Here is a 14242-nt window from a genome sequence, read left to right as displayed (position 1 = left end):
CATACAATATTGCCTACATATTCAATTTGTGTTAATAGAGTAGCAGCTCTTAAATCATTTACTATAAAATAAAATTCATGCACATTGGCCAGTAAACTGCAATTAAGTCAGAATTCCTTTCCAGTACTATAAATAATATTTTGGGTGATTCAAACGCCTCGATTAGCATTTCAGAGACGTATGTTCAGTCAATAAATGAGTATTTCACAGTTGGCACTGCTAATGCTTTCCGAAGTGCAACTTTAAAAATAGAAAGTTTGACTTTCGAATGCTGGGATGGAAGCTAAAACTTGAATTAATGCGTCAAGTCATTAACTGCACCAGTCGATCACTATCAATGCCAACGTGCTAAGTGGAGTTCTGGTAAGTCTGTTTCCATTTTCTTTTTCAATGTCAAAGATAAGCAACATTCCTAAAAGAAAAAGGCGACGCTCGATAAGAAACACGAATTCGTGTGCCGTGTTAGAGTTGTCATAAAGACTGCGGCGAAAGCAACACGTCCATCCGACTGGGGTTTTATTTTTTGGACGCTTTTGATTAAATTGCAGCAGCAAATAAAATCTCGCTGAAGCCAAGCACAGCCGCGACTGTTGTCTTTGCAGCCTTGAAAAACTCAACTATCTGTGTCAGGCTTTGCAACTGGTATCCGCTCCAAAAACTTCGGGGTTGTGTTTTGTGGGAAGCGATCCTGGCTGGCTGCATGTTTTCTTTCAGTCGACAGTTCGACCCTGGAGCTGCGTGTAGAGGCCACTGTTGGACAACAAATTCGCCGCGCGTTCAGAAACTTCAGCCTCCACAGCTCAAATGTGCCCGACTCGTTCATTACGTAACTCAATGGTTGGCGGTGCGGAGCGGAGTCCACTGAGTGATCGCTGGCCACAAGAAGCACAGGAGGTGAAAGATAAGTGTGTGTATTGGGTGTCGCAGCTTTTTGCTGCTTAAATGTTGACGGCATCGACTTGAAGCCCCATTCAACTGTCAGCTTGTCAGCGGAAATGATGAGTTTAGCGGGTTTTTTTTTCCGCGCATGGATTTCCTTCCTGAAAGGTTTAGACAACATGGGTGAGCAAGCAAGTGAACCGTTCTGCCGCAGGTAGCGACCTTTTTAAAAAAATTGTGTGGAAAATCTTAATTGTATCCATTGTAAGTTTAATTGTAACATTTACAGTGGCGGCTTCCTATCTGCTGAGCAGCAACCGTTGCCTTTCGGCGAGAGCTCATTGTTGGTGTCGAGAATACCAACAGGCTTCTTCCACCTAGAGAGCTGATACAGCGCGTGTGATGCTTTTGCTCAGTAGTATTTTATTTTAGAAGTGAAAGGTTACAGGTTATTTGTTTTAAACTTTATTTCTGTATCGAGACCGCACACAGGAGCCGTGTCGAATATCTTGCAATGTTTGCTAGATGCTGGTGAACGCGTGTGTAGGGGGCTTGGAGGGGACGCTCGGTGACTCACACGCTGTGTGGCTGAGCCGAGCGCCGCGTGGTGGTGTTAGGAGCAATGTTTGGAAGCCCTGCTCACACAGCCAGGCTCACACAGCGAGGCTCCACTGCTCTCGATGTTTTAGTGCTCTGCTGAAGCGATCATGAACTGAAGAGGGAGAGGGAGGGTCCAAGGGGAGCCGCCGTCTATAAAAACCATCCTGTTCGCATCGTGTGGACGATGCTCTGCAAGATACGGATTTTCCACATTGTTAAGGCTGGCGCTGCACTGACTAAAGTAGACCAAGTTGTTAAAGACAGTAGCCAGGTGAGTGAGTTACACAGCGCTGTACTGATCCATTAAAACACAAGCGATGTATTATAGCATTCAAACGAATGGACGGATTATACAATATTTGATTATATTTGATAATCACTGTTAAATAGAATTGTTAATTCATAAAAATGTAAAGTTTCTTCATATTTAACTCTCTTGGAAGTTTTTTAAAATTCTGCTTAAATATAATTCTGGTGACCACCACCCTTTCTGGTAGCTAGAATTCACTAGTGTCCAGAGTCCTAAATGAGAATATGAATAAAGGAAGAAGGGACCTCGGGCTAACAGCACCCTATGTAGTCATCCCTCGCCTCTAGGTTCAGCCAGTGCAGACCTGCCTTGCATTCTCAGTTGGGGTCTGAGTTTGGTGACTGCCTGTTGTATCCAACACACTGCCTTGGAAACTGGGCAGATTGCAACTGACCAAGCACATTTGAAATTTCTTCAGTCTGCTCAAACTGTATGAAAGTACCTAAGTTTAAAAGTAGTTTTTTTTAAAACACACTTTTTTTCTTTTAATTAAAAAAAGTTCTTCCTGCTGTTTGCTATCCAGTGATTCTTGCTGGAAAACGTGTGTGTGTGGATGCTGGTTGAGAACCGGTTTGTCTTGATTGGAATGGCCTGCACAGTTGAATCACCCACTGACACTCTCCATGTCTGAATTCCACTTGGGCAAGAAACTGGAGGGGTGTTGGTGCCTGTTCAAACACACTCCAGCAAGAGTTAGTGGTTAAAAAAAATGACAATAGTTGCTATAACAAACTGCTCGTGGTAAGATTCCATTATTAGCTGTTCTGCCACTGACAGCCCGAAGACATTCTGCACCTTGAAGGGTTAGTTTGTGGACAAGAAGGTCCAATTTGAATGTTATGTAATAGTGCTGGTGTACTGGAATTTGTAACGTTGGCATTCTTGAATTCAATGTTGTATTTAAATGAGATGTGGTGAGCAACCATACTGGTTGCAGAATGTACTGTAATTGGACTTATGCACCGAAGCTTGTCTGACAGCTTAATCCAGTTGCTAACTTCTGTTTAATGCCTTTGGCTAAAGGATTATATAGGAAGCAACGCTTGGTAAAGATGCTGAGTCATCCATGGGCTGTCGAGCCTGATAGAAGGATCAACATAGGGGCCAGGAAAGGAGATACGGCAAAGATATTCGCAGACAAACACGTCCACACCTAACTTTGCTGGAGATCCGTAGATGTAAAGTGCTGTAGTATATGTAGGCACATACTGGGCTTTAGAGTGACTATGCAGTCTGGATTGTTTAGCCTTTGTAAAATGGAAATCTTAATATAGGACACCAGCAAAGACTCACTACTGAGGTTTTATCAGCATACAGTGCTGCGTGAGCAGATTATAATTAGTTTCATTTTTAGCCCACAACACTTAACAGCATAAAAAATAGTATAGAAGATTTTCTACTGATCCAGCCTTTTGTAATTCTTGTGTTCAGTAACTTTTTCATTATACTTTCTCTTTTTTTATGTTTTTCTTTCTTCCCCCTCCCCACACTGGCAAAGAAAGTAAATAAGTCTGCAGCATTAGTTCATACACCATGACAATTAAGTAAAAAATACCAGTGCAGACTTTTATCGACTAAATGTAAAGCTGTATATTCCATTTGTCTAGTTAAATTGAATTTGTAATCTGATTTTCTCTATGGCTAGGAATCGTTTTAGTAGCATGGTTTCAAACACTTGAGCTGTTTCAGGCTGCTTCAACACAAAAAACCCAGTAGTCAGCAGAACGGGATGACCTTGGGCATTGGTGTCCAAACTACTGCTTGTGGGTCACATGCCCGTGAGGTCTGGTGACGTGGCTTACGAAACTGAGGCAGCTTGTTTCATTTTGTGCTTTTATTTCTTATTCACTGGTTTGTCCGGTTTTGAGTTTTCTGTGCCCTGAGGTTTGCAAAAGGCTGTTCTGTATTCTGTCTCGTTTGTAGATAAACCCTAGATTAGAACACCAAGGTTTGTTAGTATCTGAACTTAAAATATCTGAAACTTAAAGGGAACATTGATTTTAAACTTTATATGGGGCCAGTTAGGCTCCATGGTATGTAACAAACATAAAAAGCTTGGAACAAAAGAACAAAGTACTGTAGATGCTGGAAATACTCAGCAGGTCAGACACCACATCGGTGGAAAAACACAAAGTCAATGTTTCAGGCAATTGCCCTACATCAGAGCCAGGTTGTATGATTGCCCCAGTCTCTCAATCAGATATTTTTAGAGGCTGAGGTTTGGGAACAAGTGCAAATCTAATGGCCCAATAAATCCACTTAATACTTATCCTGTTGTTTAAATGCTACACATTCGCTTCTTAATGAAAAAAAATCATTACACCACTGACTAGTCACAGCAGCATGAGATGGTTATTTACACAACATATTACTTTATTAAAAAATCACAATGACTTTTTCTCCTGCTATTTTATGCCTGAAATATAGGTGGCCCAGTGTAGCCAGAAGACGAGGGCACTTGGAGATACACTTGTACAGTTCAAGTGCTCAGATTTTCAAGGGCACTGCCTTTGTTTTTAGAATAGAGCATTTGTAAATTGAAATCTCTTAGCTGCTTAATGCTTTGATCTGTCAGTCTCAGTCATGATAAGTTTAATCAGTTCTTGGTTGTGGTGCGAGGCAGGGTACCTTGTAGTAACACCACGTTCCACCTGAGGTGAAGAACAGAAGTTGGCATTAACCATCAGCAAATGCAGTAACCATTTACACATCAACATGAACAGCTCACATAACTTTCATAACATTTCTGCAGTGGAATTTCCCAGATTATTCATATACCGTTGAGCAAATAAAGGAGAAAATAGAAGAACATCTAGAGGCCAAAAATATAATAATGAATAGTCAGCATGGATTTCAAAAGGGAACATCTTGCTTGACCTACCTCATTGAATTCTTTGAAGAGGTAACAGAGAGAATAGACAAGGGTAATGCAGTAGATGTAATTTATCTAGATTTTCAAAAGGCCTTCGATAAGGTACCACAAAATAGACCAATGAATAAGGTCAGATAATGCAGAGTCAGGGGACAAGTAGCAGAATGGATAGCTAGCTGGCTTCAAGACAGAAAGCAGAGAGTAGGAGTAAAGGGTAGCTATTCACAGTGGCAGAAGGTGGGAAGTGGTGTTCCACAAGGATCAGTGCTGGGACCACTGTCGTTCACAATTTATATTAACGATTTAGACTTTGGAATCAAAAACACAATTTCTAAATTTGTGGATAACACCAAATTGGGGGGATAGTCAAAACTGAGGAGGACCACAACAAATTACAGGAAGACATTAATAAACTTGCAGAATGGGCATATAATTGGCAAATGAAATTCAACACACACAAATGTGAGGTATTACATTTTGGTAGGAAGAATAGGGAGGTCACTTATTACTTGGAGGGTGTGAGTCTCGGTGGGGTAGAGGAGCAAAGGGATCTCGGAGTACAAATACACAAATCACTAAAAGTAGCGACACCAGTTAACAAGGCCATTAAAAAAAAAAGGCAGCAAACCAGGCACTAGGGTTTATTTCTGGAGGGATAGAATTGAAAAGTAGTGAAGTTATGCTAAACTTGTATCGAACCTTGGTGAGACCACACTTGGAGTACTGCGTACAGTCCTGGTCGCCATATTGTAAAAAGGCTATAGAGGCACTGGAGAGGGTGCAGAGAAGATTTACAAGGATGATACCAGAAATGCGAGGGTATACATATCAGGAAAGGATGAACAGGCTGGATCTCTTTTCTCTTGAAAAGAGAATGCTGAGGAGTGACCTAATTGAGGTCTTTAAAATTATGAAAGGTTTTGATAGCGTAGATACAGAGAGAACGTTTCCACTTGTGGGGAAGAGCATAACTAGAGGCCATCAATATAAGATAGTCACCAAGAAATCCAATAGGGAATTCAGAAGAAACTTCTTTACCTAGAGTGTGGTAAGAATGTGGAACTCGCTACCACAGGGAGTAGTTGAGGCAAATAGTATAGATGCATTTAAGGGGAGGCTAGATAAGCATATGAGGGAGAAGGGAATAGAGGGTTATGCTGACAGAGTTAGAGGAGGAAAGACGGGAGGAGGCTCGAATGGAGCATAAACACCGGCATGGACTAATTGAGCCGAATTGCCTGTTTCTGTGCCGTATATCCTATGTAAGCAACGATAAAACCAAATATAAAGTACAACATTACGGCAATACTCTTTGGCATATTGACATCTAGTCAGAAACTAACAAGCAAATTGCTGAACAAAAAAAATGCAATATTATAGTGTTGTTAAATTAAGAGCACAGGTTTAAAAAAAATGAAAAAGTCCAAATTGGAAACTTAAAAAAAATAAATAAAGTGACACAAATATGCAGCAGGTCCACCAGCATTTAAAGAAAAAAGATAGATTAATATTTCAGATGAAGACCCTTTGTCAGAACTGCCTTGTAGGATGTAAATGTAGGACTGGGCTTGAAGCTCGTGGCTCTCCCTCAGTGTGCACCGGTGGTGATTTAGGTACGGGGATCTGCAGCTTCTGATGCACCATCTAGTAGCAGAAGTGTGCAGCTACAGGAAGTGTCCTGTGTCTCAGAATAGTGATGCTCAAATGAGGAGTGTGTGACATGCATATCAAATTCAATATATTATAGATATGTTGAAACTGAAGTTCCCCTCCCCAGTGGGTAAATGCACTGATTCAGAACCATACAGGATGGTCCCAGTTTGATATCAGCTCTGTCTTGTGTTGGTTGATTTCAGTTGGGGGACTGCAGTTGGTCTCGGCAGCTCTGGGCTGCAGATTGTGGCGCGGAAAAATCAACGAGGGTTCCTATGGCTGACCACTATCCAGTGAACGTGTGTGGACACAGTGCGAACAGGATTGTATTTGGCTGCCATTGAATAGCCTACTGATACTTGGTACTTAAGCTCCCACTTGGGTGAGGTACCAAAGGGCAGCTGGTTCCCTTGGACCCATAGTGTAGCTTGAATCAGTGCTTTCAGGAAAGAAGGGGTGAAAATTGAGGGACACTTTATAAAAATTTTTAAAAAGGCCAAAGTTTAGGGTTCTCTCAGTTGGTAGGGCAGTCGGGATGCTACATTTGGCTTCCGTGTGCCTAAACTAAAGAGAGGAAATTACCTCTATTTCCTGCTTACAATTGTTGTTCAGGTAGCTCTACAATGCTCACGTGTGGGCATTGAGTGTGAACAGGATTGGGCATAGCTGTAGTGGCTCCCATGGTTTAGTAACCTGATGGCCTGTCCAGGCATAGATATGAATGATGATCCTTTGGTAAGCTACTAGAGGGCTTCTGCCCCATATGGAATATATCAAATCAACACAAGTTGACACTTTCAGGACACACTGAAAATTAAGTAATATTGAAGGAGGGGTAAAATGAATACTGAAACTTTGTGTGCCTGCTTTGGCAATTCACACTACAGGTATTGGAGTTATATTGCACTATGATGTTGTAAAACAACATGCATCCAATTTTACTGAACTCATAACCCGTAATTTATTAATTTGTGCCGTGGTGAAAATACTCCCAACTCCTCCTCTCCCCCCCCCGCCCCGCCCTCCACCACACACAAATCCTGCCATCTTGTGAGATCTGTGTGACCCTGTTTGTTCAACAAGATAAATGGACTTTTGCCTTTATGCTACATTTTTCACAAGGTTTCTCGTTTTAGTTCGAAACTTAAATGTTGGCTGGTAGCATCCTTGTCTCTCAGACAGAAGTTTGTAGGTTCAAGCCCCACTCCAGGACTTGAGCACTTAATTTGGGCCTATATTTTGATACAATCTTGAAAGAATGCCACACTATCATTGGTTGTGAAGCACCTTGGGACATCCTGAGTTTGTGAAAGGCACTATATAAACGTAAGTTCGTTCTTATGGCGAGACATTAAATCAAGGCCCAGTCTGCTTGTTCTGGTGGTTCGGGCAAATGTAAAAGATCCCACAACATTATTAGAAGAGCCGGGAGGTCTGCTAGTGCCCTGGCTAACTTTCTTGTCTCAACCAACATTACTAAAGACAGCTTGACTAATCATCCATTTAATTTGCTGCTTATGGGATCTTTTGGTGCACATATTGGCTGCTTCATTTGCCTACACAACAACAGTGATTGCACTTCAAAAGAAATTCATTGCACGGGAAACTTCTTGAGAAATTCTGAGGACATGAAAAGGCACTATATAAATATCGTAAGTACTTCCAAACTAGCTTTGCAGCAAAAAGTAAACCAGATGCCAAATCCGTTTATTTAGATAAAACTTTTTTTTTCTCAAACTTGATTGCTGTTTACAGTTAGAACTGTCAGTCATCAATGTGGGTGTGACCAAAAGCATAGGCAGCAGTCATTTCCAAAATGGGCAATGAATCCATGCCAGTAAAAATCTTGTGGCATCGGGCATACATTTACAGTAAATAGATCACTGACAAAAAGTTCATTGTTTAATTCTCTAAGGACTGCAATAGCATTCATGCAGCAACTTTTTAAAAAAGTTATAAAGCCAGACTAGAGTGTTTTAAATTATCCCAAGAATACTGTGAATCCAAAGAATGAATATTCCTTGGTTCTCTCCATTATTTCTCCAGCTGGTCTTAATGTTCACTCTCCCATCACAAGTATATAGCTTTTTGTGGTCTTTTATATATTTGTATAATTAAAAAGTACTAACTATAGCACAAATCCATAGGACAGGGAAATTGCTCATCACACTTCCAAGTATTGCCCTTGAATTTCTGATTGGCTTATACGTCACCACATTCATAACAAGTGATTGTTAACTGATGCTGCTAACCTCAAATACAACTAAACAAATAGGGAAACTAACAATAGACAAGCAGCCAACATTTACTGATGAATAGCCACGTCAAGCATCAAAAATGTACCAATAACCAACTAGCAAGCACCATAAAGCCAACTAATGTAGTTGCTCAAAATATCATTTTGAAAATGCTTTCTGTGGCCATCTTAGTTCCCCAGTAACTCTAGGATATAGTATAAATTTAATTTTAATGTAAGTACATAAAAATTAAATAATTCTCAAAAGCCACTAAAGTACCTGTTTTACCTCAGAAATACCTACAACTCCCCTCTGCACAGGCTTGCCCCTTCCTCTGGGGCCTGGAACTTGATTTAATTTCCATGTTTACTCGGGCTTTCTTGACAATATTTCAAGGGCTCCGAGCATGCTCAATAACAGTTTTTAACTCTATGATAATTAGCAGGTTGACAGTCTCTGCTCTCCAGTGCTGAAATAAATACAATTGAGAGCTTGTGCAGCCCAACTTTCTGAAATCTGTGCTACTGAAATAGTCTATCTGCATGTACAGTTGACTCAAGAGAAGGGGTGAAACTGAGGCCAGCAAACATTCAAGGGGGATTTTGCCCTATTTATTCTGCAAGGTGGAGTTAGAGAGTTGTGGCAATATTGGAACACTGCAGATGCACAGTTGCTCAAACATTTGACACCAAGGGGCTAATTTTCATTTTCCCACCCCTGTCCCCCGAATGAGTGCAAGTCAGGCGGAGCTTGCCCCAAGGGCACTCTTATTCCAGATAGGACCTGCATTTATAGATTTGCGCTATTTTAATGGAATGCTCCTTGATGGGAGCTTGCATCCAAAAGTGGAAGAGGAAACTTTACCGCTGAGGGACCTGTGGCAGTAGCAATGACCTCACTGCCAGAGGTCCTCCAGCCCTGATGCTTGTTCTACCTCCATGTGTTTGGTCTTCTCTGACCCTCCAATCTTAAGGGACTGGGTGCAAGCACTAAATCCCACCTGCTGTGGGTGCTGCTATGTTTAGGCCTCTCTGCCAAGTGGAGATCCAGCAAAAATAAGTTGGGAGGCCTGGAAATATCCCTCTCACTCATTAGCATAGTAGTTACATGCTTGTGCCTGCTGCAAGTGTCGGACCTCTGAACCCTCTTCTTCGCCCAATCCCCCCAGCAACCCGGAGGTGTGTGTGTGGAAAAAACAATAATTTCCTTCCTCACAACTTTGGGATTATGTTTTGAGCTCTTTAATGTCCTCCTGAAGGCCAGTATGGTTATTGGACAGGAGCAGCCACTTTCACTGTGGGCTGATGTGTCATTTCATTCAGAGTGTGGTTCTGCGGAGGTTCCTACAACTGATGTGTACATTTTGCAAATGGTTTTAGACAAACTGTTACTGCCAAAATAAACTCATTCTTCAAAAACATTTATATTTATGGTTAAGAGTTTTGTACATATTTTTGTAATAGTGAACATAACTGATGCTTTATTTCATTCGTTTTAATGTATACATTATTGGGTATCCTACTTATTTAATTTACTTCTTTCAATCATTTATTCTCCAGTGCCCTTTTATCCTTTTCATGCCCATTTCATTTAGTATGATGCCTCTTCACTCTCCTGTGTGCACCTGTTGGAGTTTAACCTGATACAATAAGTGGCTCCTAAAGGGTAAAAGAGTATTGTGAAGAAGGTAGCTTTGCTTCAGGCGTTTAGAACATATAAATTATTTAATCCACAAAAAGGTGTGACTGCAAAATGTTCCCAAGTATGTCATTAGGACAGTGCAGTTTTATAATGTAGTGTTGTTAAGTCACTAGAGTGTGAACCCTAGCTGATTTCTTCCCACCCTGCCCCATCTTTAGCTCAAGAACACTGATGCTAATCAATCTGTCTAAGATCAAATAACTCCGTATCCGATGTAGATGGAATCTGGCCCTTCTGGTCTGCAGGGCTCAATTCCACACGCGCAGTGCATTTAGCAACTGAACCGTCCGGGGAAGCTCCAAAATCATCACGAATGGCAGCTTGGCATCTTTATAGGAGTAGCTTCTGTTTCACAGGCATTATTCTCAACCAGTACTGCAAATGATTCTTATAAAGTTGCCAATATTAGTACCGTAAAAGCAACCGAAGCACCTATAGGTCTTTAACTGAGTACTGTGACCTTTTATGTTGAATGCTGATTATCGTTAACAGATGAAGTATGGGTGGGCCGAGTTTGAGTTAATTATATAGCTTGTTAGTCCTAAGGCATTCAATAGGTCATTCTAGGCCCTCTTAATAACTAAATCTTGCCTTTAGAGCTGAGTTAGAGTTTTCTTTTTGGTCATATACAATTCAGAACTTTTAAAATCGTTTGTTTAATAGGAACAGCCAGGATGAGGGATGCATTTCCTTCTCAAAGGCTTTTGCTGTAATATATATATCTGACCCAGATTTTGTTTGGTTATCATTCTTTATTTTCTCATCTTTCACCTTCCTCCAAAACCTCTAACATGGTATTTTGTTTTTCCTTTTCCAGCATAATCCAGCTGTCCCAGATGGTGCAATGAATGGCAACACTGTAGAACAAGGGTCTTTGACACAGCCACGTAGCTGGAAAGAGTTCTGTGAGCTGCATGCCCATGCCACTGCCAAGGAGCTCGCTAGGCAGTATTTGCTGTTTGCAAATGAAAATCCAAATCGTGACATACAGGGGGCTGAAAACTTTTCTTTACATTTCACAGATCTCTTTCAGCAGTACTTCAGGAATGAGGTAAAGGAGGGATTTGCTATGAACAGGTGTACCATTGTACCCTTTACAGGAGTACAGGATTACAGGGAAACCGGCAGAAAGAATACCGATGGCTCTTCTGGTCTGGTTTTACCTAAGATGGAAGCTGAGGTGAACAGTGCTGAACAGACAGAAAGGGGTTCTGACACTAATCTCCCGTTTTCATCAAAAGCTCGAAGTTCTGAAGATGTTTCAGTTTCTGCATGCCCATCACTTGAACGACAGAAAACACTCAGTCAGTTTACTAGAAGTGTGAGGGGCAGTATACGGGGTCTGTTCCGGAGAAAATCAACAGAGGCGATAGCTGCAGAAGGAAAAGAAGGAGCTTCTGCAGTGGCTGGCTCACCTGACAAGGACTGGTTTAAAAATCTGACTTATAAATTCACGTGGCCACGGTCTCCGTCCAGAGAAGAGGTTCGTGACGTCCGCAAGGAAGGTTTTTTAAATTATATGGTGGTGGATGATGTCAGCATGGATATGGGGACACGATGGCAAAAATGTAGGCTGCTTGTGCGCAAGGCAAAGTCTTGTGAAGGTGATGGATATGTCTTGGAGTTGTTTGATCCACCAAAGGTACGTGCACTTTAAGATGAGAAGAATTTCATTTCATCAGGGGTGATTATGAAAGATTGATTTCAGATGAAGCTAAGTTTCCTAGTACTACAGACTTTGGCTGAGCCTTTAATTGTTCTGTATCAAAGGTGTTTATCTGAAGTTGAGACGATTATAGACCGCAATGGGGACCTGTTGAAACCTATTGTAATTAGCTACATGCAATAAACCCACAAACCCGTAAGCTAATGTGCATCTACCTGAGGTCTCTCACAGCCGCACCTGTTTCAGCACTTGGTTTGGTCTCCTGCCAGAGCAACACAGGTGTGTTTAGTGCAGCCATGTTCAAGACATACTGTTGAATTCTTTTTGGTTATTAGTGATATTTTGATTGAAATTTTGAGTTGATACAATTTAGAGGATGACTTAGAAGATCAGCATATCAAATCTTGTTAAGTGCGTGTGGCAATGTAGTGTCGATCTGCACTGTAAGCCATATATTGTAACACTTTTCAGACAAGGATAAGACCATTGACTGGGCAAGAAATGCAGCTCCAAATTGTAGGCAATTTGGTGAAAAGATACTGGCCGCTAAATTTGGCTCTCTAGCGCCCGGTTTTTGGCGCTACTGGTGCCTTTGAGTCCAAAATAACGTCTGCGCCACGCATGCACCGCTCTGGTGTGGGGCTCACCAGACGCCATATTGGGTAGGTCGTTAACACGGGTGCTGGGGGTGTGCACCGGTGCTATGCAGGTTACGCAGATCATGTCGTCAGTCAGCATGCAACGCTGATTTGAGGCCAGCGCTGTCATTTTCGGCCTCCGTGCTCCAGCCCTCTCTCAAACACACACAGCTGAATATGCTGTTCAGCAGCAGGAAGGACCCCTCACCAGTACTATTTAAAGGGATCTTCAGCTGCTTTCAGGTTAGTTGCTGATTGATTTCTACTGGCTCTTGGTGAGTTTGTAGAAGTGTTTGGTGGTTTGTAATCTTATTTGAAGTTGCTGAAGTCTCCAGGGAGTGGGGTGGAAGCTTACTTCAAGGCTTCTGCTCAGACCAGTTGCTCCCATACATGGGTGCAGTAGTTTGTATCCCCCTTAGAACATAAGGACATAAGAAATAGGAGCAAGAGTAGGCCATTTAGCCCCTCGAGCCTGCTCCACCATTCAAAAGATCATGGCTGATCTTCTACCTCATCTCCACTTTCCTGCACTATCCCCATATGCCTTGATTTCCTTAATATTCAAAAATCTATCGATCTCTGTCTTGAATATACTCAATGACTGAGCCTCCACAGCCCTCTGGGGTAGAGAATTCCAAAGATTCACCACCCTCTGAGTGAAGAAATTTCTCCTCATCTCAGTCCTAAATGGCCGACCCCTTATTCTGAGACTGTGAACCCTGGTTCTAGACTCCCCAGCCTTGGGGAAACATCCTCCCTTCATCTACCCTGTCAAGCCCTGTAAGAATTTTGTATGTTTCAATGAGATCACCTCTCATTCTTCTAAACTCCAGAGAATATCGGCCTAGTCTACGCAATCGCTCCTCATGGGACAATCCCCCTATGAGGACAAGCCTGCAGCAAGATGGGGAGAATGAGCAGAGACGACACAGAAGAGGACAAGCTGCTTGAAGAGGGAGGAGGAGGGGGAGAAGATCTCTCAGCAAGAGGCCATAGCCACCTAGGGTCTTCAGGGAGCAATTCTCCTACCTCAACCTATGCAAGGAACAGTGTATGCAACGTCTCCACTTCACTAAGAAGGTGCTCACTGAAACCTGCCATCTGTTGTAGGCAGAACTGCAGCCTCAGGGCTGGGCAAGGACAGCATTGCCAGTGGCTATGAAGGTGAGCATGGCCATGAATTTTTATGCATCGGGCCCATTCCAGGCTGGATATTTCCATCATCTCCCAGTTTGCATAAGGGAGGTCACTGAGGCTCTGTATGCAAAGAGAGGTGAATACATTTCATTCTTGCCAGAGAGAAGCAGGCGGAGCGAGCACGCAGCTTTGCCAGGATCGCAGGCTTCCCCATGGCGAAAGGTGCAATTGACTACACATGTCGCTTTGCAGGCTCCGCATGTGAATTCGGCAATGTCCTGCAACCGGAAGGGATTCCACTCCCTCAATGTCCAGCTAGTGTGCGACCATACTCGGCGCGTCATGCAGGTCAATGCTCTGTATCCTAGCAGCAGTCATGATGCTTTCATTCTGTGGCAGTCCACTGTGCCGTCAGCATTTGAGCCACCACGACAAACCAGAAGGTGGCTACTGGGCGACAAGGGCTATCCGCTGACCACCTGGCTCATGACTCCAGTGCGCAACCCAGGCACACATGGGCAGCATGCATATAACAAAAGCCATGTTGCC

At 42.4% G+C, this 14242-nt stretch overlaps 1 protein-coding gene across 4 annotated transcripts in view; it reads left to right on the top strand.

Annotated features, from left to right (window-relative positions):
* Positions 1-425: 425 nt before the first annotated feature.
* Positions 426-14242, top strand: part of sh2b3 (SH2B adaptor protein 3) — a 217826-nt gene continuing 204009 nt past the window's right edge. Inside the window, exons 1-2 of one of the 4 annotated variants that reach the window (XM_085961565.1) lie at positions 426-894; positions 11070-11894. In XM_085961565.1, coding sequence (XP_085817691.1) covers positions 805-894; positions 11070-11894 — 915 coding nt within the window. In that variant the 5' untranslated portion in view covers positions 426-804. Of the gene's footprint in view, positions 895-917; positions 1094-1213; positions 1751-11069; positions 11895-14242 lie in introns of those variants that run through there. The other 3 variants (XM_085961561.1, XM_085961563.1, XM_085961562.1) reach the window with 3 other exon arrangements.

Source organism: Somniosus microcephalus, chromosome 19 (assembly GCF_052327205.1).
Source record: "Somniosus microcephalus isolate GS21.2 chromosome 19, FLI_Smic_1.0, whole genome shotgun sequence".
NCBI lineage: Eukaryota > Metazoa > Chordata > Chondrichthyes > Squaliformes > Somniosidae > Somniosus > Somniosus microcephalus.
The sequence above is the reverse complement of the archived record's forward strand: the minus strand, read 5'-3'. Positions and strand labels throughout refer to the sequence as shown.